At 41.2% G+C, this 24312-nt stretch overlaps 1 protein-coding gene across 2 annotated transcripts in view; it reads left to right on the plus strand.

The window, feature by feature from the left end:
- Positions 1 to 18665, plus strand: part of BRIP1 (BRCA1 interacting helicase 1) — a 110680-nt gene extending 92015 nt beyond the window's left edge. For both annotated transcript variants that reach the window (XM_060283117.1, XM_060283118.1), the window contains exons 16-19: positions 390 to 502; positions 5402 to 5484; positions 11283 to 11606; positions 15273 to 18665. In XM_060283117.1, the coding sequence (XP_060139100.1) occupies positions 390 to 502; positions 5402 to 5484; positions 11283 to 11606; positions 15273 to 16087 (1335 nt within the window). In that variant the 3' untranslated portion in view covers positions 16088 to 18665. The remainder of the gene's footprint in view (positions 1 to 389; positions 503 to 5401; positions 5485 to 11282; positions 11607 to 15272) is intronic.
- The last annotated feature ends 5647 nt before the right edge of the window (positions 18666 to 24312 follow it).

A 24312-nucleotide genomic window follows, 5' to 3' on the forward strand; every position in this document is an offset into this window, starting at 1 on the left:
AAGCATTTTAAAATATTTTTGTAACTGGTTTTCCTAGAAAGCAGAATTTAAGTTCTTTTTTTCTTTTTCTTTTTGCAGTTGTGCACACACATATCACACACATACACTTTCCAATATCCAAAATGATATATTGACTTGCATCCATAAACAAAGTTAGGTATAGACTCCAGGCCAGAAGGTTCTTTCAGAGTTATTAAATTAATACTGTATATAGATGTCTGCTGGTTACCTGAATTAGTTTTATTTATCATTTTGTCCAGAATAAATAGAGCAGTTTGGCAACTGAAAAAGCCATTATCTTGTTTTGATAATTATTTGATAAGGCAAATTAACAGTTGTACTACTTGAAATTTATGCAGGAATTTTAAAATATATTGTCATTTCTCCAGGTTGAACTTAAGAGGAAGTACAATGACCTACATTCCAAAGAGAGAGGACTTCTACCAGGCAGCCAGTGGTATGAAATCCAGGCCTTCAGAGCTCTCAACCAAGCATTGGGCAGGTGAGTTGAATTAGATTATTCCTGTATAGATCCATATATATATTTGGGGCTTTATCTTGTTTTGTTTTGTTTTGCAAAATTGCAATTAATAGAAAACAAAACTAATAGAGACACAAACAGGTGAACAAGAATCATCAGAGATGAGAAGGGTGTGGTGGGGGCAAGAGTTGCCCCCATGTCTTGACCTGGAAATGCTGGCAATTGAACCTGGAACTTTCTGCATGCAAAGTAGATGCTCTGCCATTGAATCACAGCCCTCCCCCAACCCTCCAACAAAGTAGAAAGATGCCCCAAAACATTGGAGGGGGGAAAATCTCACTGATAGCTGAACCCAGTAGCTCCCTCACTTTGCTGTAAGTGATTCTGAACTATAATCTGCAATCTTGTAAACATTTGTGACCTGCATTCTCTGTGGACTAAACATCTTGTACACCAGTTCAGCTAAAGCTGAAGTGATGTTTTGTAGAATTGAGTAACAAGGCGTTTTGCAAAGCAGCACTGGAGATTTCTGGCTGTAGCCTGCACCTTCCTTGCTTTCAAGCTATGCCACTTGTACTGTAAAGTTTTCATCATAATAATAATAATAATAATAATAATAATAATAATAATAATAATAATAATTTATTTATAAACCCCCCCCCATCTGGCTGGGTTTCCCCTGCCACTCTGGGCGGCCTCCAACAGAAAAACAAAATACAATAATGGATTAAACATTAAAAGCCTCCCTAAACAGGGCTGCCTTCAGATGTCTTCTAAAAGTCTGGTAGTTGTTTTTCTCTTTGACATTTGATGGGAGGGCTTTCCACAGGGCGGGCGCCACTACCGAGAAGGCCCTCTGCCTAGTTCCCTGCAACTTGGCTTCTCGCAACGAGGGAACCGCCAGAAGGCCCTCGGTGCTGGACCTCAGTGTCCGGGCAAAACGATGGAGGTGGAGACGCTCCTTCAGGTATACTGGACCGAGGCCGTTTAGGGCTTTAAAGGTCAGCACCAACACTTTGAACTGTGCTCGGAAACGTACTGGGAGCCAATGTAGATCTTTCAAGACCGGTGTTATGTGGTCTCGGCGGCCGCTCCCAGTCACCACTCTAGCTGCCGCATTCTGGATTATGTGTCATTTCATTGTCTTACTCACTAGGCTTGCCAAGCCTGGTGTTTGTTTGTTTGTTTGTTTGTTTGTTTTTTCAGTTTCTAAAAATCAGACATGCACATCTAGCAGAGCATTTGCATTTGGGGGAAATATGAATATTCAGCTGATCCGTTCAAAAAAACGTATCTGGGTCTTCTTGGAAACAAAGTACACAGCTTTCCAAAAGCAAGAAAAGCTTCTCCTTAGTATTTGCTGAGAAGGTGCCTCTTCACTGCTGTTGTTTTTTCTACAGCACACTAATAGGGGAATAAGTGCTTTAAACAAATAAGTGCTTTAAACAAAAAATATTCTGCTAAAGAAATGGGAACATCAATAATAACTAGCAGCCTCTCATAGCCAGCATTGCCGAGGGATTTTAAGAAACCACGAAATCACTACAGGTTTGAAATCAGTTGTTAAGATCAGTGCAGTTTCAAAAGGTTCAGTGCACCATCCTGTCTTAAAATAGTCATATCAAAATATCGACAAAAACCTGCTCCTTGAACTCAGGAACCATGTGGTTATGACATCTAAAAAAGTTGTCCAAATGCATAGCAAACAGACAAGTTTCCAAAAATAGAGTAGATATTTATTATCATTATCATCTGGTTAGAGCATGATGCTGATAATACCATGGTCGCAGATTCAATCCCCATATGAGACAGCTGCGTATTCCTGCATTGCAGAAGGTTAGACTAGATGATCCTCAGGATCCCTTCCAACTTGGCAGTTCTATTATTCTAGGCTGCCTACAGTATCTAGTGTGTTTCATATGCCAGAAGATAGGCACAGCCTTTTCCCTTAGGCTTGCATTCTAAAACGTTTTGGGGGGTGCATAGCTCTGCAATGGAGCATCTGCTTTGTAGGCCGAGGGTCCCAGGTTCATTCCCCAGCACTCCAATTAACAGAAACAATTATTAGATGGTGAGAAGGACCTCTCTGCCTGAGACCCTGGAGTCCAACAAAACAATGCTGGGCCAGATCGCAGCTTGCTATGCCTGGAGGAAGATTGGTATGGAAAACCAAAAGGAACATCTTTAACAGGCATTTAAGTCCAGCTGGAGGCAAGGAAGGACCTTTAGCTCAGTAGAAGAGCTTCGCATGCTGAAGTTCCTTTCCCATCCCTAGAAGAACTGTTATGAAAAGGTTTTCACCCATAGGACCACCCCATAATAATGGAGATGGAGCAGTGGAAGGGTCTATCATGGAATGAGATGGCAAAGTACCATAAGCAATTTAGATCACATCTATTTGTGACCTAGAGTCACATGTGTCTCAGGTGATATAACTCAGAAAAATTCCCTAACTGTAAAAAAACACACACAAAAACACACACACACAACAAAGATCCTATAAATCCACCTGAAATTACAGTGTGACTGCCAAACTAAACCCTAATCAAGGTTTGCAGGTACAAAATACCTGCCCATGTGAAGGACTTAGTTATTTCATGGGTTTTTATTTTGTATTCCAACATGTATAAACTGACAAAAGGTGAGCTGGTTTAAGTCTCAGATGTGGCATTTTCATATTGCTGTGGTAGTATTTGAAGTAACATGAAGTCCATGAAATGTGATCACTTGGCGGGGAGGGAATATGCCAGATGTTGCGCATGGCCAGGTGACAACTCTGCCATGAAATTGCAGCATTGCTTCACTTGAAAGGTGTGGGATATGTCTCCAGTGGGCCCAATACATTTATTTTAACTACACAATTTTGCACTTGGCTTTCGTTTTTCTGGCTATTTTCCCCATACTCCCCTGGTGATGAAGACTTCACTGAAAGGCCACCTGCAGAATTTTCTGGTGGTGAGCTTGTTACAGGCTTTTCATATCAATAAGAAGGGCCAATCTCTTAAGAGTTGCTTCTGCGCAAGTCCCTGGGCACTAGGGAGTTGCACAAGGAGCAACTGGTGGGTTATGTTTCTAGAAACTCATAAGAAGAGCCCTATCAGATAAGACCAGAGGCCCATTTAGCCCAGTATTGTGTTCTCACAGTGACCAACCAGATGCCTATAGGAAGTCCCTATCCCTACTTGTGATTCCCAGTGACAGCTGTTCAGAGGAATATTGCCTCTTAACACGGGGAGTAATAAATTCATAATGCCTAGTAGTCCTTCCAGTAGCACCTTAGAGACCAACTAAGTTTGTCATAGGTATGAGCTTTCGTGTGCATGCACACTTACACTGAAACAGAAGTCACCAGACCCTTATGTATAGTCAGAGGGTGGGGAGGGGTATTAAACAGAAGGGTGGTGGGAATGGGTGATTGGCTGATAGGAGTGGTAAACCTGTTAACGACTGCAATTGGTCTTGCAGGAAAAAGCAGGGGGTGAGATGGCTAAAGAAAGCTTTATCATGTATAATGAGATAAGAATCCAATGTCCTTATTCAGACCAGGTCTCTCCATGGTTTTAAGCTCGGTAATGAGTCTTATCTCCATATACATGATGAAGCTTTCTTTAGCCATCTTACCCCTTGCTTTTTCCTGCAAGACCAATTGCAGTCGTTAACAGTCATCAACAGGTTTACCACTCCTATCAGCCAATCACCCATTCCCACCACCCTTATGTTATTTTAAAGATCTCAAAATAAAACATTGCAAAGGAGGTCAACTGCAGAATACACATTTAATGGAGCAAAGTTAACAAAAAAAATTATCTGAAACATTTCAAAAGAAAACATTGCTAAAGGAAGTCAAATATATAAAATGCACATTTAGAACAACATAATTAACAAGAGAATAAAATATCATGGGACGCGGGTGGTGCTGTGGGTTAAACCACAGAGCCTAGGGCTTGCTGATCAGAAGGTCGGCAGTTTGAATCCCCGCGACAGAGTGAGCTCCCGTTGCTCGGTCCCAGCTCCTGCCAACCTAGCAGTTCGAAAGCACGCCAAAGTGCAAGTAGATAAATAGGTACCACTACAGCGGGAAGGTAAACAGTGTTTCTGTGTGCTGCTCTGGTTCGCCAGAAGCGGCTTAGTCATGCTGGCCACATGACCTGGAAGCTGTATGCTGGCTCCCTCAGCCAATAACACGAGATGAGCGCCGCAACCCCAGAGTCGGTCACGACTGGACCTAATGGTCAGGGGTCCCTTTACCTTTTAAAATATTATCATAAACGTAGAACATTGCTGGTGTTTTTGCTGCCAGTCCTGCCAATGGTTGTTCATGGCAGGTGGCAGCTGTGGAAGATAGATACTAGATACTGTAGATACTAGTACTGCAGCTCAGGCTCAGTGAAACAGCAAAGATGGTCTCTGGCCTCTTCAGCAGCCTCAGCTTCTGTAGCTGCAGTCAATCAGGGCTATGCCTTCCCAAGCCGGGTTGAGGCAGGGAGCAGGTCCCCCAGTCGCTTTTTATTTGTGCTGAAATATTTAGTCTCTGCTTTGTCCTCTCCAATTAACCCACTTCAACCATTTCCACCTTCAGTGTGAGTACTAATTTCAGTGGACTCAGAACATTACAGGTATTAGATATTTAACAGCCTGATGATTAGCTGAAGCTTTGTAAGTTTTAGTGATAACTGAAACAGTTCTATCAGGTAAATATCATGGGCATTCTTATCCAGGCATCCCCAAACTGCGGCCCTCCAGATGTTTTGGCCTATAACTCCCATGATCCCTAGCTAACAGGACCAGTGGTCGGGGAAGATGGGGATTGTAGTCCAAAGTTTGGGGGTGCCTGTTCTTATCTTCACCCTTTCCCAAACATTTTAAGAAACCCACTAAGAGTAATCATGTATTGTTTTCTCACCTGTTGCTCTGTTTTAGGTGTATTCGCCACAGGAGCGATTGGGGAGCGCTTATTTTAGTTGATGACCGCTTCAGAAGGAACCCAAATAAATACATAGCTGGTAAGACACATGAATACCCTGGAGATGTTGATTAGTGACACTTGGCTTATAGCCCATATATATCAAGGCCATGGCTTTGGATCATGTTGCTGCTGTGCTGGTTGATCTAAAACAGAGAGAGCCAATGTGATGCCTTCTATACATTGTTGGGCTCTACTCCCATCAGTCAGCATGACCTGTTTTCAGGGATGATGGGAGTCGTAGTACACCAGCATCTGGAGGACATCATGTTGGCTACCCCAGATTCTAAGGTTATGCTGAGGGCTTCTGCATGCTAGCAAGGCATGTGCTCAGTCACTGAGCTATGGTTCTTTCCTTCGTGGCAGTGGCTGTTCAATATCTCAAGCAGAGGTCTTCCCCATCATCTGCTATTTGACCCTTCCACCTGAAGATTCTAGACTTCTGATTGCATGCAGAAGGTCCAAGGCTCAATGTCTAGAACAGGCTTCCTCAACCTCGGCCCTCCAGATGTTTTGAGACTACAATTCCCATCTTCCCTGACCACTGGCCCTGCTAGCTAGGGATCATAGGAGTTGTAGGCCAAAAACATCTGGAGGACTGAGGTTGAGGAAGGCTGTTCTAGACATTGAGCCTTGGACCTTCTGCATACAAAACACGCCCTTTTCCCACAGAGCCATGATACTTCCATATCTAGGGTTGTCTCCAAGTAAGAGTAGATCCTTTGAAATTAATGACTAGACATGACTAACTTGAGTTTGTCTATTATTTTAATGGGTCTACTCTGATTGGAACCAGATTCCTTTCCTATGTATCTAAAGCGAGCAAAGGGTTTTTGTTTTTTTTTATAGCAAAGGAAATTCTAAAAATTAAATTTTAGGGCATAATCTCCTGTGATTTGTTTTCCTATAAATATATCCCTTTCCTATACCTATATCACTTTGGTGCAGATGATAATATTTTATTTATTGTAAAATAAAAAGCCTTCAAGGCATAACTTCTTTGTTGGGTTGTAAGTATTTTGCACCATCACATATGAACAATGCACCTATGCTTTGCTATGGTAAATTGATGTTTGTGAAGTGGCCCTTAATCGTGGTGCAAATTGCTGTCAACTTACTTGGGCAAGAAGTTAATGGAGGATGCATGGTTTTTCTGTAAAGCAGCAGCACTGCATCTCCTCCTCTCCCCAGTAACTTCTGGTGTCTTCCATATTTCTGCCATGTCAACAGCTCACTTAAGAGCTTTCCTACTGCACTTCATTGGATGCCCTCTGCCAGGGTGCTGAAACCCAGATTGTGACAACTTCACGTCATGAGTTAGATGTGCTCAGTTTCTAGAAGTTAGTAAGGGAGGCAGAGACATGCAACTGCTCTCTTCAACAGCAGCCACACATCCTCCGTCATGTCCAGCTTTGGCATTTGAAAACTTCTTCCTAGGCCATATGAATCACTGTGACATTTGGAAACATCAAACATTTTTGTATCTCTCTCTCTCTAATAATGAGCTCGAGTGGTGAGTGCTGACTGAAATGGAGCTGGAGCGAGAAGGAGGTGTCAACATCCTATGGAGAGTTCTGAAATTTGCAGAAGTACGAAAACTAGCACACATAGCCCAATGAGGAAGAAGCATGTGCATTAACCATGCAAAGTCAAGTGTCCGTTGAAGGGCGATGGAATGTCCTGCTTCAGCCCTTTACAACTTATAATTTATTAGCAGACATCATGCCTAGCTGGCTGGAACCCTGAACAGGAACACTCCAGTTTGGGTTGATGATACAGTGCCACAAAGTTTCATTGCAATTCCCTCTTGTTTTAGTCCATTGTGCATTGCAGTCTGTTACCTAGTTTCTTCAGTAGCACCTTAAAGACCAACTAAGTTTTAAGGTGCTACTGAAGGATTTTTTTTATTTTGCTTCGACTCAGACCAACACGGCTACCTACCTGTTACCTAGTTTGTTACTGTGTGAATTTCTAATTAAAGTAGCTGAATAAAGGGTGGGTGGGTGGGTGAGAATGTGTTCTGGCCTCCAGCTTTGCTGCTGTAGATACAAAATCTCACAGTTAAAAATGCAGTGAGAGGTAAATAAAATATGGATCTCATGAAATCCTTATGACTGATAACACTGACATTGTACCAAAGCAATCAACCACCCCAGATAAATTCATTGCCCAGTATAAATTAGTAATCTGAGGAGAGTTTTTGTGAAGGGCAAACACAGGTACTACCTTTTTAAATATTCATAATCATTCAGCCTTATTAGCTATTAAAATATATATAAGGTGGGGGCATAAGAATGTCTTCTCTGTCTTAATTTTGCATCTTCTTGTTTTGACCGAGTGAGGTTAGTTCTTAATCTACTTCGCTTTGAAGTGTAGAATAGCTACGCTGAATATCCCAGTGTGTCAGTCTTTCAATAAAGGCTCAACAACATCCAAAGGGCCACACATTGGGGAAGGTTATTATAAATGATTTGGAGTTGGCGTAACATGGAAAAGGCCACCTTTTAGGGAAGGCTATTGTAAGTGAGTTGGAAAACATTTTCTTGGGGGGGGGGGAGTCAACAAAAAGGGGAAGGAATGTTTTAGTACTTCTGGAAACGCTTTTAAGTAGCTGCAAACATCACCAGTTCAGCTCGGATCCAGGCAGCCCTATTACCAGCAAATGTTTGGTAATCATGACAGATAAATTGGTCCACTAGTACACACGAAGTAGAAGAAATTGCTTTAAATATTAGGCTGTGAAAATCAAATAGAGATGGCACCTATTTTTCCCTTTGATGTTTCTAAGCAGTTTCAGCCAAAGGGAGATGAAGCAAATACTGCCCTTGTCTTGACAGTAGATGGTGCTCAGATTCTACCGTATGAAGGGTCTTTCCCTTGTCTCAGAAAAGGCAGCAAGATGGGAAGATATCATTGCCTAACATGAGAGCCTTTCTCACTAATTTTAGAAGCAGTAATCATGGCAAGTTTTTCAAGAAGTTGGGGGGTGCACTACTGATTCTCAGTAACACATTTCTTGTTGAAACAAAGCAATTTGCCAGAAAATGCAATGGATGCTTATGAATTAAATATATCCAAAAATACAATTATTATTATACCCTTGGTATAATAGAATCCAAAAATATACAGTAATTGACTTCGAAAGATTCCACTTGTTCAGTCTTTATCAGAACACATGCACTGAAACTACTTTTAAAATGATCAGAGTGTGGTTTTTTTTTAAAAGGGGGGAATAAAAATATAGCAACAAATAAATCCCTTTCCTTCAAAGCATAAAGCCACCACCAGCATTTCTTTCCCTCTTAAATAGTTTCATATTTTTTATTAAATTTCTATACCACCCTTCATCCAAAGATCACAGGGTGGTTTACAGTATAAGAACAGAACATACATAACAAAAAGATAAATTTTATTTTCAGTTTTTAGGAATTTGCAAATACAGTAGTACTACCTCGGGTTACAAGGGATCCAGGTGCCGCTGTGGGTTAAACCACAGAGTCTAGGGCTTGCTTATCAGAAGGTCGGCGGTTCGAATCCCTGCAACGGGGTGAGCTCCTGTTGCTCGGTCCCAGCTCCTGCCCACATAGCAGTTCGAAAGCACATCAAAGTCCAAGTAGATAAATAGGGACCACTCCGGCGGGAAGGTAAACAGCGTTTCCGTGCGCTGCTCTGGTTCGCCAGAAACAGCTTTGTCATGCTGGCCACATGACCCGGAAGCTGTCTGCGGACAAACGCCGGCTCCCTCGGCCTATAGAGCGAGATGAGCGCCGCAACCCCAGAGTCGGACACGACTGGACCTGATGGTCAGGGGCCCCTTTACCTCGGGTTACAAACACTTCAGGTTACAAACACTTCGAGTTACAAACTCCGCTAACCTGGAAGTAGTACCTTGGGTTACAAACTTTGCCCCAGGATGAGAACGGAAATAGCGCGCCAGTGGTGCGGCAGCAGTGGGAGGCCCCATTAGTGAAAGCGCGCTTCAGGTTAAGAACGGTTTCGGGTTAAGAACCGACCCCTGGAACTAATTAAGTTTGTAACCCGATGTTGTTGTTGTTTAGTCGTTTAGTCGTGTCTGACTCTTCGTGACCCCATGGACCAGAGCATGCCAGGCACTCCTGTCTTCCACTGCCTCCCGCAGTTTTGTCAGACTAGTGTTTGTAGCTTCAAGAACACTGTCCATCCATCTCGTCCTCTGTCGTCCCCTTCTCCTTGTGCCCTCAAATCTTTCCCAGCATCAGGATCTTTTCCAGGGAGTCTTCTCTTCTCATGAGGTGGCCAAAGTATTGGAGCCTCAGCTTCAGGATCTGTCCTTCCAGTGAGCACTCAGGCTGATTTCCTTCAGAATTGATAGGTTTGATCTTCTTGCACTGTACAAATCTTACAGTGTCATACTTCCAATACAGATACAATTCACACTTCCCTCCTCTCCCCTTTTGTGGTTTCTTTTCGTATTTAAAATTTTAATACTGCATTTTCCACTTTACTCCGTTTTTAAATTCTTCTACAATTAATCTTAATAATACTTTTAATTGCTTGATTTAAATTAACCCTACCAATGCACTTAGTTGCATACCATTATTTTTCAAATATTCCACACAACTTAATATATTTTTTCCCTTTTAGTTTATTAGCACACCCATTAATTTTGCCATTTCAGCATGTTGTGTGTTGGTTGCATTCAATTAAGTTCTACTCAGTGTAGGCCCATTGAAATTAATGGACATAATTTCAATAGGTGAGTAGAACACTGGATGCAACTCTGTGTGCACACAACATAATTTTAATGCTCAGTTTTCATGTTGTGGGTTGCTCTCCATACTATTTTCATTGTGACAATCTATTAACGGTCTCATTCTCCTATAGTGTGGCTTTCTAAAACCGTTTGGCAACTCATTTTTAATAGGGGACAAACACTTAGACTTGAGCAAGGTCTAAAGGGTCATTGACATTTGCTCCAACCAGTGCCATGGAAGCCAATACCAGAGGCAAATGGCTCTTTAGCCTCCTTTTCCCTATTTATATGGGGAAGCTAGACTTTGGTACAGCCCTCCCCTATATGCATCCTTGTCGCTTACTCCCATATGTCTTGCCTTGTGTAGGAGACAGCACAGCTGAATTGTGTAATGGCAGAATAATAATAATTGTTGTTGTTGTATTTGTACCCTACCCATCTGACTTGGTTGCCCCCAAGCTTCCAGTTTCCCTTTTCTATTCTAATATAAATATACCATGTCATTGCCAGCAGTATCAGTAAATCAGGTTGTAGCTCTTCATTTGGGACGTGGATGGCACTGTGGTCTAAACCACAGAGCTTAGGGCTTGCCGATCAGAAGGTTGCCAGTTCGAATCCCCGCAACAGGGTGAGCTTCCGTTGTTCAGTCCCAGCTCCTGCCCACCTAGCAGTTTGAAAACATGTCAAGTGCAAGTAGATAAATAGGTACTGCTCTGGCAGGAAGGTAAACGGTGTTTCCGTGTGCTGCTCTGGTTCACCAGAAGCGGTTTAGTCATGCTGGCCACATGACCCGGAAGCTGTCTGCGGACAAATGCCGGCTCCCTTGACCTATAGAGCGAGATGAGCGCGAAACCCCAGAGTCGTCCGCTACTGGACCTAACGGTCAGGGGTACCTTTACCTTTACCTTTAACTCTTCATTGCCATTACAATATTAGACCAAATAATTCAAATCTTTGAATTCAAATAATTCAAAGTTGTGTGCCTAGTGCAAGAAGAAACTACAGCAACACAGTTTTTATAATGTTTTAAATATGTACAGCCTTGATCACATGACTTCCCTGTCTCGCTATATAGTAATAATGAAATAAAAAATTTCTTTCCCAAGGATTGTCAAAATGGATTCGTCAGCTGGTCCAGCACCATGAAAACTTTGATTGCGCCCTTGGTTCTTTGGATGCGTTTGCTAAAACAAACCAGAAGAGCACAGATTCTTCAGCTCAGGGTAACGACAGATCTGTGCTCATGTCTTCAAGCTCAAAAGATCTGTCATCAAGTTCTTTACTGGAGGCAACTCTTCATCTATCACCAGGTGTTACTGTTGAAAGAGAAGTGCATGATTTAACCCTAGAAACACTTTCTGCTACAGACGTCATTGCAGTTAATCCAACGACATCCAGTCAGTCATGTTACATATCTGCAAATCAACAAAGTAGGTTTTCCTGAGGGTTTTTTTTTTAACCTTTTAAGTACTTTCCTGAAATATTTATGGGAAATTTGTTAAAGTTGACTTCATCTTTTTGCTTGCGAGTAAGAACCAAAGAGCATAAGAAGCTGTGTTACGTTAGGTCATATTATGTATCCACCTGGCCGAGTGGTGTCTGTTTGAAGAGCAGAAGATCAATTGTGGTCTCCTGGTGAACCACTGGCCAATTTCTGATGGATACCAAACTTATTCTTGTTACTGAGACTCTTGGTCAGATCCAGCAATGTACTATTACCGGTAATTAAAAAAGAGAGGAAGCTGTTTATAGCAGTTCAGGCTGGTTGTTATAGGGCTGGGCAATGTATCAATACATACCCAAAATCGGTTTGAAATCCACATCGTGATAACAGTTTCATAATATTTGGCATGGCGATATACCACAAATTACAATGTGTGTGTGTGTGTGTGTGTGTGTGTGTGTGTGCGCGCTATGTAAAAAATCATGATATGAGAAAAAGACGGTCATCATTTCTCATGATTCTTAATACCCCTGTTGCTCGTCTATACTATAAAATAACAGTTGCAACAATATGTTAAAGGTAAGTAAAAATGTATCTATTATAGACCCCTAAGTAGTACCCTAGCAGTTGCCAGGACATTGCCCCATTCGCTTCTACATAGTTGCATCCTTATTTCAGACATCGTGATATATTGGTATATTGCAATGTTTAGCTAGTAATATATCACAATGTTGAAAACCAGACATCGCTCAGCACTGGTTGTTGTTGTTATTTTCTGCTGTGACTGGTAGTGGGTTTCAAGGATCTCAACAGAGAGAGGTCTTTTCCCCTCACCTGCAACCCCCCCTTTTAACTTTTATTATCGTTATTTTTTAATCCTCGGAGCCCCTGGCTATCCCTTACACTGAGAGCCAGTGTGGTGTAGTGGTTAAGAGTGGTAGACTCATAATCTGGTTCGCATCTCTGCTCCTCCACATACAGCTGCTGGGTGACCTTGGGCTAGTCTCACTTCTTTGAAGTCTCTCAGCCCCACTCACCTCACAGAGTGTTTGTTGTGGGGGAGGAAGGGAAAGGAGAATGTTAGCTGCTTTGAGACTCCTTCGGGTAGTGATAAAGCGGGATATCAAATCAAACTCCTCCTCCTCTTCTTCATTCAAAGAGAACCTGGTAGGATCCTGCCCCTTCCCATTAGCACTTAGAATTCCATCTCATCACTGGACACCACCTGATCCTTTTAACTGGAGATGCCAGGATTGAACCTGGGACTTTTTTCATGCAAAGTGGATGCTTCCCCACTGATGATCAGAGGCACAATCTCAAGGTGCATACTGGAACTTTTTCACATGTAGCAGGGCAGCGAGGCCTACTTCTTCTCTTTGTAGTGTCTCTTGTCCACTCAAAATGATTTTGGAAAGTTGTTCAGAATTGTTCCCAGTGCAGAGTGAGGAGTCAGAAAGGCAAAACACACACACACACACACACTTGTGTCTCTATGCATTTGGCCACACACATTGGGCTCTTTGTTCTTGAGTGGAAAGAAGGGATTAAACTCATCTTAACAAAGTGCTATTTGGTTTAGTGGTAGGTTCTTTCTCCCACCCTAGTTGTGTATACATTTAACGTAGGCTGTTACATTATTTTATGTCAATCAGTCCAGTTATTTGAGAACTAGTAACCTACTAATGCTGTAGCACAATTTTGAGGGAAGGAAAGACACACAGTTATGCTGTTGTTCGTTCTGTGAATGTGGAAATACCACGTTAATGTAATGCTGATACGGAAGTATCTATGAAGGGTTTCTGCGCTAGAGGACTTCTAATATCTTCCCTCTAATTCAAAGCATTGCAGGGGCTTCTGTAGACATTACTTTCTTCCCAGTCCAGAGCTCTGTATGTGCTTCAGTGTATAACTGAAACTCCCTAGTCCCCAAGGGCTTCTCTATTCACTTTAAGTGGACAGTGATCCCATTCCTTGTAGTAAATGAAGAAGCTCTTGTCTCTCATCTGTATCTTTGTCCTTCCACTCCTAGGGGATTACTAGATTGGCATAGATGTGTACAAAATTGAAAGGAACTTCTTTCTGAAGTATGGAGGAGGTGGATGACGAGATAGGGCCTTTTAATGGGTGGCTCCTGTCTGTAGAATGTTCTACCAAAGAAACTTGCCTGGTGCCTCCTTCAGTGACACTTTGGCACCAGATGAAGACATTCCTCTTCTTCTAAGCCTTTTAATAATTTTTTATCATCTTTTAACACTATAATATTATTTTAGCATCATTCAATTCTGTCTTTGTTTCTATCATGGTGATGTGTTTTTGCTTGTAAGGGTGTCTGTATTTATTTACGCTAGGGTTGAGTTGTTTTTGTTGCAGTTTTGTTTTGCTCAGTTTATTACTAGTTGTACTGATTGTGTTGGATGTTTTTCACTAGTTTTATTGAATGTTGTCTAGAGGCTTTGGCACAAGGTGACTAAATACATAAATAAGATGTCAATTAGACAGACAAGACCAGGTGGAGAAAAGAAGCTACAATTGAGTAATAGGGTAATGAGCCTGAAGCACAATGAAGCATAACAGCTAGTTGAGAATATGTGCCTCTTCTTTTCCACAAAGATTTTAATCTAGTTTATTGGTTTTGAAATGGAGGGACCCCTTGCTTTGGAAAACTAATCAGAGATTCCTTAGTAAGAACATGAGTAATGGCAGGCAAGATTTCCTGAAAGGAAGCCTTCCCTTGCAATGAGCAGCCACAGCAGGAGTATAGGATGTTTTTCTTAGAATTTTGAAGTGTCAGGCATAGCTCTAGTGGCTTTAGCCCAAACGTAGCAGAGTTTTCCTGCACAGCGCAGAAGCTAGTTGAGGTGGAAATGACTAGTCGGCTAGATGCAGAATAACTATTTACAGGATTTATTAAAAGAAAATAAAACCAGCAGAGTTTCTGCATACAAAGCAAAGCAAAATAAATCTTCTCTCTCTCTCTCTCTCTCTCTCTCTCTCTCTCTCTCTCTCTCTCTCTCTCTCTCTCTCTCTCTCTCTCTCTCCAACCATACGCAGCACTCCTACTCCTAACACCCACAAGAAACAACTGTGCTAGCATTCCTAGATAACAGAGTTCAGTGCTGGTCATTAACAAATGAGAGAGTTGTTGCCAGGCCAGGCAGACCTTGGTTTTCTGCCAAGAGTAAATTGACACTGCCTTGAGTTAATTGTGTGAAGCAAGAATCTGTAAGTTTCCCATGAGAACCAATTATCAGAAACCGAACAGTTTTTTGGTGCACACTCTCTGTTCTTGTGAGGCAACACTGAGGCCCCAAAAGCCTGGTCAGCGCTTCTTGTGAACTGCATTTGCCCTAGAACATGCAACAGGATTCTCTTTAATGTGCAGGGGTTTCATGGCAGAAAAATTGGTGAGGTTTCCTGAAGGTTGAAAGTTTGAAAGCCACTGAGTTAAATAACTCTAAAGCAGGAATGAGGCACATGTGTCCCTGCTTATATTACTGAACTACAACTCCCATCATCCCACAAGTTGCCCACCTTTGTTTTAGAAACTGAACAGTGTTTTTTGATGTGTACATGCTAGAAATAATGACAAACATCCATTATTACTTGATTCTGTTTATCCAGCTAGTTATATGCCTCTGCCCTTCTATTCCAGATCTTCAGCCCCTCTGCCAGACTGTAAAGCAAGAAAACCTAACCGACTCCAAAACCTTGATCGGGAAGAACAAGAGGGAGAAAGCAAATAATCAGCTCTCCTCTGTCGGTATAAAACAGTATTTCAGTAAACCATTGACTTCAACACCCCTGCTTGCCCTGAATGAGAAAGACCTCTCCAAAGCTAAATGCCAACCAAAGATGCCAATGGATGAAAGTACCCAGTTTGTTGCAAATGAACCCCAGCAGAATGTGTCTTTGGTTGAGGAACACAGGGCAACTGGATTGTCACTATGTATAGAACCGATTAGCTTTTCTGCTGGAAAGGCCATTCAAGAATATCCTACTGTGCAGCAGCTCTGGGTTCACGAAGAGAGGAGGGACATGGCATTTTCTCCAGTGAGAGGAAACGCGAACCTTTCAACATTAGATATAGCTGCAGAGACAGATGACAACGACGACAGTATCTATTTCACACCTGAACTTTTCGAGTCAGCAGTACAGAAAAACGAGTTGTCAACTCATGCTTGCAGCGAGACTGGGATTTCCTTTGAATCTGCAAGCTCTATTAAAGTTGAAGAGCTTTGTGAGACCAGTGCTCTAAAGCTAGTAGATGCAATGGTCAGCATTAAAACCGATGCTGACACGAAGGCAGAGCCTGGAATCGTGCAGAGCAGTGAGAGTTTTGGAGGGGCAGTCAGAGCAGCTGGACACAGTACTACTAGCATAGGTGAAGCTGAGCAGGAGGCAAAGATAAAGAAGCTTTCCAGATCACGAAACAAAGGTGTGTCCGTTGTCCAGTTTAATTATCAGTAGTGGGTGGGATGGAGGAACCCCTCAGGAATGAGTTTTTAGTTTTGCTAGAAATCATAGAACGATGGTTGTTTCCTGATGTTAGGTATAGGCTTCAGTTAATCAGTTTTTCAGAAAACCAGAGCAATGAAAACAATATCTAAGTAAGAATCACTGGACATTACCTGGAAAAAAGAGAGCTTCCTCCTTCCTCTCTCTCTGGCGATGTTAAATAATGTAAATAGTGTGGCACTGTGTCATCATCTTGCATGGTTCCCTATCTTTGTTATATCATGTTACATCAAGGTTCCCTACCCCTGCAATCGGGATGTGGAGCAGAGAAATGGAAATAGCCAACATTGCAGTGATATGTCATGTGTTTCCATTTCAACATGCTACAGGGAAGAGAGGAGGAGGCAGGGCTATTGCTTTTGGTGGCCAGCACAGAGGCAGTTGCAACCCAAACCCAGAAATCATGATGATTGCCGTGGTTACAATTGATGTAAACCTTCGTGTCCTACTCACGTGGAGCACTCTGGGGAAAGATCTCATGTGTCTGTCACAAGTAAAAGTAGCCTCCCCATGTTTTTTATTGCATTGTATCACTGGGATATTCCTAGAAATAACTGGAAGCTGGTCAATGAAGTGATCAGGAAATATACCATTTTCAAATAAATATGTTGCTGCCCAGTTCATTGATTGCTTCCTTTCTGCAGGAGAATGTTGCAGCTGTATAAAGTGGGAGTGGGCATGCTGGAAGAGGAGCACTGCAAAAAAATTCTTTGCAACCGGCAGATTTTGGGGGCTGGCTAAAAAACTTAGCAGTCTGCTGAAGCATGGTAGCCACACAGAACCAGCACTACATTTTTGTTTTTGTTTTTTTAACAACTGGATTTCATATGGACCTCCCTGTGTGGTAGCTTCAGAAGTTGCCATGTAATGGGAAAAACTGGTCCAAGATTTGTTGCTTGTGTGCAAAGAATGCCACTCTCTTTATCTGTCGTTTCTGCTTTAATACATCATGTGCTAGATGGACCAGAACACAACAGTATAAACAGATCCAGATCATTTTCATCACCTCTTAAACCTACTTAGCATGCTCTTATTTTATATATACATCTAACAATCGAGGAAGGCTGTGTTGAAGCCTTGAGGATGTGTTCAGTTTTGTTAGGAAGGTGTGCTGTGTGAATCATCCCTTGGAGCTTCTTAACACTTTACACAGCAATTGTGTTTCACGTAAGAAATGTGTAAAGTATGGGTGATAATTGCTGATCCTTAAACATCTTGGGAAAATTGTGGCCAAATCAGGACTCTCTGGGAAGAAAAACATGTTTCTGTTCTGTTTTGCCATAGGAAATATTTGTGTTTGTCACATAAAGGGTAAGGCGGCCCTTAGGAATCTTTCTACTGTACTGTTGAATATATGCCAGCATAATAGCCTAATTTCATTTTTTTTAATTTACCATTTTCTACATCTCATCAAAAATATTTCTCCTAAATGGAACAGATGATAGGAAGTGCTATACTCATTTTAGAATTCTTTCTTATGTATATTGCATGGGTATAATCAGTGGTGTTTTTTCAAAACCCTTTCAGTCCTCCTTTCAATCAGTTTCTTTGAATTTAGGTTACAAAATGCTTATTGTTTTAAGCACTTTAAAAATATGGATAAAATAAATGACACTGACCAGCCAGGTTTGTAAGTTTTCATTTCGTGTGTGTAAAATGTATGTAATGGGGCTTGAATATAATGTTGTGTTGTTAAGAACCTGACCCAAGTTGTCCTCAGTAGTGGAAATACATAATTTGAATAATTGTGGGAATGCCTCACGAAATCACTGATTCTTAGTCACACTGGTTGCAAAATAATAATCAAATCCTGAATTTATTGAAGGACTGAAAGTACAGAGAACATATAAACGAAGAATCAGGAAACCATGTATTAAAGGAGGGGCCAAGTCACTGACAGGTAAAGTCGGAAACAATTTGTAGATTTTCAAGTTTGATTATAGTGGTAGTTATAGTAATCCAGTTGGAATCAGGTCAATTAATGAGTGGATCTGGCCAATGACTCGTCTTGTCTTGCACCCTCTTCTCCATGACACAGTTCCAGCGGAGGCTGTCCGTTAGGTGAACGAGACAATTCCCATCAAGTTCACCCTATCCTCAGCCAGCCCAGGGGGCGGCACTGCTTGTCAGCTTCCTCCTCCTTACTGTTAGTGGTGTCACCTTAGAACTTAGCAAGCAAGAGAATGGGGGCAAGATCAGAATTAGTGGACCTAGTCTGTCATTGGCTCCAGTTCCACCTACTGTTGCACTTCCTGCTTTCACTTCCCTGCCAGCCCCAATGGACACTAGCCTCCAATGCACAGTTTCTTCCTTTGCCTAAACTGCTCCGGTTTCTGGGGTGGGAGCTTTGGTATGCAAAGGAGCCGTGGCATGCTGTGACGGGAAACTCTATTTAAAACAGTGAACAGCTGAATATAAAGTGCTTTCTGTATAATGCAGTCATGTTGGGCAAGTCATTTAATACTTTTTTATATTACCAATGTATGTAAGTTTCCAAGCAATAAAATATTGATCCAAATGGCTTGTGCTTTCACGATGATGACTAATTTATTTCTGTTTGAGCTCATGATTGTTATTATTGTGTTAAGTGATGAGAGACCAATAGGTTCTCTCTTAAAATAATTATTACACTGTGTGTTTAGACACAGCAAAGCCTTTAATGTGTTAGTTTATATCTTTGTTATTTCATCATTATGAAGGAGATGCTGAGAGCTCCAACTTGCAAGTCGGTACTGTGTTATATTCTCTGGAGGTGAGAAATATTGCCTTAAGTAACTGGTAAGATCTTACTAATAATCTCCTTTTAGTGTGCATTATATTATTATTATTATTATTATTATTATTATTATTATTATTGCTACTATTACAGTGGTACCCCTACTTCGAATTTAATGCGTTCCGAACACACATTTGTAAGTCAAAAAAAAATGTAAGTTGAATCCCATAGGAATGCATTGGGAGAAAAAATTCGTAAGTCAAAGCAACCCTATCTAAAAATTCGTAAGTAGAAAAAATCCTATCTAAACTGCATCCAAGATGGCGGACGGAGCTCCATTCATAAGTAGAGTTATTCGTATGTAGAGGTACCACTCTACTACTACTACTACTACTACTACTCGCCCTTAACCACAGATTTCCCAATTACAACAATATAAAAACACAAGGTTAAAATCAGTTAAAACAATTCACAATCAAAAGAATAGGGTGAGTCCATATATATCAGGTGTCAAGACTAGGGTAAAGAGATGCGTTTTCTGCATATGACGAAAGCTATGTGGTGAAGGTGCCAGGCACATCTCTCAGGAGCGGGAACACATCTTAGGGGTTGCCACAGATAAGGCCCTCTCCTGTACCACCCTCCTCCCAAACTTCCAAGAGAGGGAACTACCAAGAAGGCCTCTGTTGATCTCAACACTCAAGAGCATCTGTAGGGAAGGAGGTGGCCTTTCAGATAATTGTGATTGTACCTAAGAGCTTGGGCATGCCCAGCAGGCAACCTATGTGCTATTCTCATAAGCTATTTTTTAGAATCTCCCCTTTCCCATTTCAAAATTGACTTGTTGCATACCTATGGAGGGCTGTTGTTTGAGAAGTAAAATGCCTGAAAAGTGTTTCTGGATTGCATACATTCTGACTTTGTAATTCCAGAAGTAGTGGGAGAATGAATCCTCTACTAGTGTAGAAAAGAAAATAATTTGGAAACTACACGCAAGAGGCTGTGGGATCTTTTAAGGGTTGTGCTTATGAATTGGGTACATTAACAGAAGGTGATCATCACAGATAAGGTGTGACTCCCACATCTATAGGAAACACTGACAGTTTATCAAGCAGCGGTGAAATCATTAGGTAAAAGAGCTCCTGCAGATATTTCCCCAACTATTATATCCCTCGGCTGCTATCCAAAAAGCTACTGTACATATGTAACCAGAGGGAGTTTTGACTTTTCTTCTTTGAGCAGCAGATCCTCCATCACAAACATGTTTTTAAAAAGCACATACACAAACTGATTTTTGAAAGGGGAGTGCTGCAGGGCTTAGTGAAGGTTGGCAATAAATGCAAATCTAAAAAGAGCCTAGGATTAATTATGAGGCTCTTTGAGTTGCCTCTTACCTGCATACAAAAAGGCCCTAGATTAATGTACCACCGCTACCTTCAGAGTGGTTTTTTGTGACATAAAAATATGGCAATGCTTCTCGGATATTCTCTGTCAGAAACGTGCCTTTTCCATTATCCTCCAGTTTCTCGGGTTGTTTTACAGTGTGGTGATAATTAATATGTAATAATTTTACATTTTTATTTCTAGATGTCTTAGCAAAATATAATCTGATTCTGGTGGGTCCCCCCACCCTGTTTCTTTTGTTTTAAGACATGAATGCAGGCTTATATTTGAATGCTATCTGCAAAACATTCTCTTATCTACTATGTGCAATGTTGAAACTGTATCTCATCCCGGTGTTTTCCAATGGGGGCTAAAATAACTGTCTCTGGCTGTGGCATCCAGCCGTCAGCAAGTCAAATTCATCTGGTGTATCTAAAGTCAGATACAGGTAGCCCTTCTCCTTTGTAATACAAATGCAGCTTGGACCCACCCACTTAATCTGTTTATAACTGCATTTATAATTCACCCTCTCCTAAAATATCAGAGCAGTGTACAGCAATATTAAAAAAGACAATTAATTAAAATGACTAAAATTCTATACAACATACAACAAAGGCCGGTCGGCAGGGGGGGAAATGGGCTTCAAGGGGTTTCTGAAAGTCAAACGTGAGAATGACTGCCGCATCTCTGCCGGAAGAAAATTCCACATTGGCAATACTAAATGCCCAGCTTCTAGTTGAGGCCAGTAACAGTTGGACCCCTGTAACATGAGGGACAACTAAAGATGTTTTGTAGTCTTTTTCTCAGTCAGCCACAAACAGCATTTTCATACTTCAAAGTATACCAGAAGGTCCATTTCCTATACCAGCCTGCCCACCCCTCCAAATACTACTGGACTACAAGCTCCCTTCAACCCCAGCTATCACATCCCATGATCAGGGATAATGAGAGTTGGTAATCCAATATTTGTTTGTTTATTATTTCAATTTTATTATTTCGGTTCAGTGTCCAATACCACTGTTGGCTCCAAATGTACATTATATAGTAGTTCTCATAAACCTATGAACACAATACTTTTAATAAAGGATATTCATGGAATTCAGCCTTGTCTGAAAATAAAATTAATTTTGTTTAGATCCCTTAAAGAGGAACAGGAAAGAGACAATGTATATAACCATATCTCCCACTTTGGGAGATTGAGTGATTGTGGAACGATATATAATAGCAAAAAATGTGTGTCCTTAAGGTTTTCTTAGGCTTCATAGGTGAAATTTGACCTGCTGCTGTAAAAGCTACATTTAGACAGACGTCTGCAATAGCATATAATAAAACCAGCTAACTTGGCATGAAGGATGCCTTTAATTCTATGGTATTGTATGTTTGTGAGGGGGAAAGATACACCGAAAGCTATAGTAAAGAATGTTAGATATTGTTGACATACTAAATTGGCTTCAGGCTTTTTGTTTATTTTTATTTTAAAAGAAGAACTTGGGGCTTTAAAAGATATCAATTCATTAATGCTCCTAGTGATTTGGTTTTTAGTCTAATGAGAAATGAAAAGACAAGGTGTCGAGTTTGCTCGTGAGCGTCCCATAATAGGCATTTGGTTGGCCACTGTGCTAACTGGATGCTGGAGAAGATTCAACAGGGATGAGAAATCTGTGGCCCTTCAGATGCTTTTCAACTTCAAGGCTCTTCAGCCCAAACAAGCCTGGCCAATGGTCAGGGTGGGTGGCAGTTGTACTCTTGACAACATCTGGATAGCCACATGTACTCCACCCCTACTTTAAAAATTCTTGCTGCAGTCATCAGTAGAAAGGCTTAAAAACAACAATGGAGTAGAGACTTAATGGTTTTGTTTAAACTGCATCTTCGGGGCAGGGAAGTACGTATGTACACATTAATTTCTAAACTGTATGCTTGCACAAGAGCGGTTAGTTTGTTACTATAGATTAGTTCAATTATTAAAGGTTCCAGTGACCCCATAAAAGTAATGTAGAAGGTTTCCCATTGCATCTCTACGTGTTTTTGTTTTTGCCTTCCTTTCAAATAGCTCCCGCTGGAAGTTGGGGTAACGTTGCCGGGTAACATCCCAAGTTCAATCCCTGGTATCTTCGCTTTAAAACGGATCAGGTACCAAGTGCAGAAAAGATATTCTTTTTATCTCAGAGAGCCTCTGCCAGTCAGAGTAGAAAATGGTGAGCTAGATGGGCAAAACAGTCTGCCCAGTAGCTTCTGTCCCTCTGTTCCTTTGGGAGTGGGTTGTTCTTACTCTTTCACACTTTAAAAGGTAAACCTTTTGAGGTTTAAGAATGAATTGTGCATTCAACTTTACTTCAGCAAAGTAGTGTCCCTTAACATAATTTTTTTGGGGGGGGGGGAATGCTGTGCTTCCCAGTAAAATATCAACTAACCATGTCGAAAAAGTCATGAAAACATAAGATGTAGTCCAAGAACCTGGCGCCATCTGTGTTCTCATTTCTTGAGATCTGCTGCTGATTATCCAATAACACTTCCCCTGTGTTTCGCTAGCCGCATTTATTTTTGTAACAAAGATTATTATTATTATTCTTTCTAAATTTATTTAAGGGCTTGTTACCATTGCTGATTAGATGGTCATCTGTCGAGGCAGCCACTCTTTATGTAACAGGATATTGTTTTGTTCATCATGTTGCCACATTTGGCAAACTTTTAGCTTAATGCGCCTTTTGGGAATACCAGTCTGACCTCAATCTGAGTAAAGCCTTAATAGTCGACGTGAGGGAGGCTTGCAGGAGGTGGCGGCGCTCATTTTTCCCCCTGCAGACTGTATATTTGTTAGCGCATGTTAATCAGATTCATCATTCTGTTTAATAAAGATTTCATCTGCCACGCGAATGCATAATCGGCTGTGTCTGAGTGACTGACCTTTGTCTTGAGCAGATTATAAAAACTGTATTAAGCATCATTGGGCAAAAAAATGACAACCTTATTAATTTGTCCTTTATGTGTTTTTCAGCAGATTGTACCTCATTATTATGCAAACGCATTACCCAGAGCAAGGAGCCCAGAAGTAGCTCATTAACGTTATTTTCCCTTGATTTGCAACAGATTTTCTATTGGGGAGTGTGCAGGCAATAATTGCTAATTATGTGAGTTAAATTGTACAGTGCCTGCCTTTTTACCCCCATCCCCTTTCTCTTCTCTTCTCTTCTCTTCTCTCTTGGTCATATGTTTTTGAGAATGTAGTAGAATGCTCTTCAGGAGCCACAGAGTTGTGGTGAGGCAGTAGCAAGCCCTAGAAGCTGAATTACGGTTGCATGCCTTCCATTTTTCGAGCCTCCAGTTACACGAAGCATAATTAGGACAGATCAGGATTATTATTATTTTTATAATAGATGGGCTTCTCCTTTTAAAGGAGATGAGAATCAGTTGTCAAGATAATTAATGGAAATATCCATCAACAAGCAAACACATGCAGTGGGTAAAATGTTGCCTTGGAGGGAGAAATCAAATCTCATAGCTGGCTGGATTTGGCCTTTTATTCACCCTCTGTTTGTGGCATTCTTCATGCTAAACCCAGCTTCATTGTTTTATATCCCACTTATTCCCGTAATGGTTTTAAATAAAAGTTTTTGTTGTTATTTTAACCAGCTGTCTTTGTCCCTCCCAAAGCCGGCACTGGCAGTATAATTCCCCATGAAATATGTAAGTGCCGAGAAAATTAAATGTGCGGATTTGGCAATCATCTGCGGTTTGACAACTTTGCTCCTAAGTGCGTAATTGGTTTAAGCCGGGTAGTGCTTCATACTTATCCTGAACCGCATCTTCTGTAATCTGTCTGCCACTATAGCTGATAAGACTTGGCCACAACTGAAGTTTTTGCAGCGCCAGAAATGAAATCCTGATCCGTTAAGGGTTTTTTTGGTTGGATTTAGCTTTATAATCTGGTTTAGAGAATTGTGTGAGTAGACAAATCTAGGAGGAGACAAACCTTTCTGAAAAGATGTGATGAAAATCATCGGATTGGCTTAGGTTTTCTAACTAAACTCCTGTTGACAGCGTAACCTATATTTCCATCTCTTCCCTTACCGTCTTT

Source organism: Zootoca vivipara, chromosome 15, assembly GCF_963506605.1.
Source record: "Zootoca vivipara chromosome 15, rZooViv1.1, whole genome shotgun sequence".
NCBI classification, from domain to species: domain Eukaryota; kingdom Metazoa; phylum Chordata; class Lepidosauria; order Squamata; family Lacertidae; genus Zootoca; species Zootoca vivipara.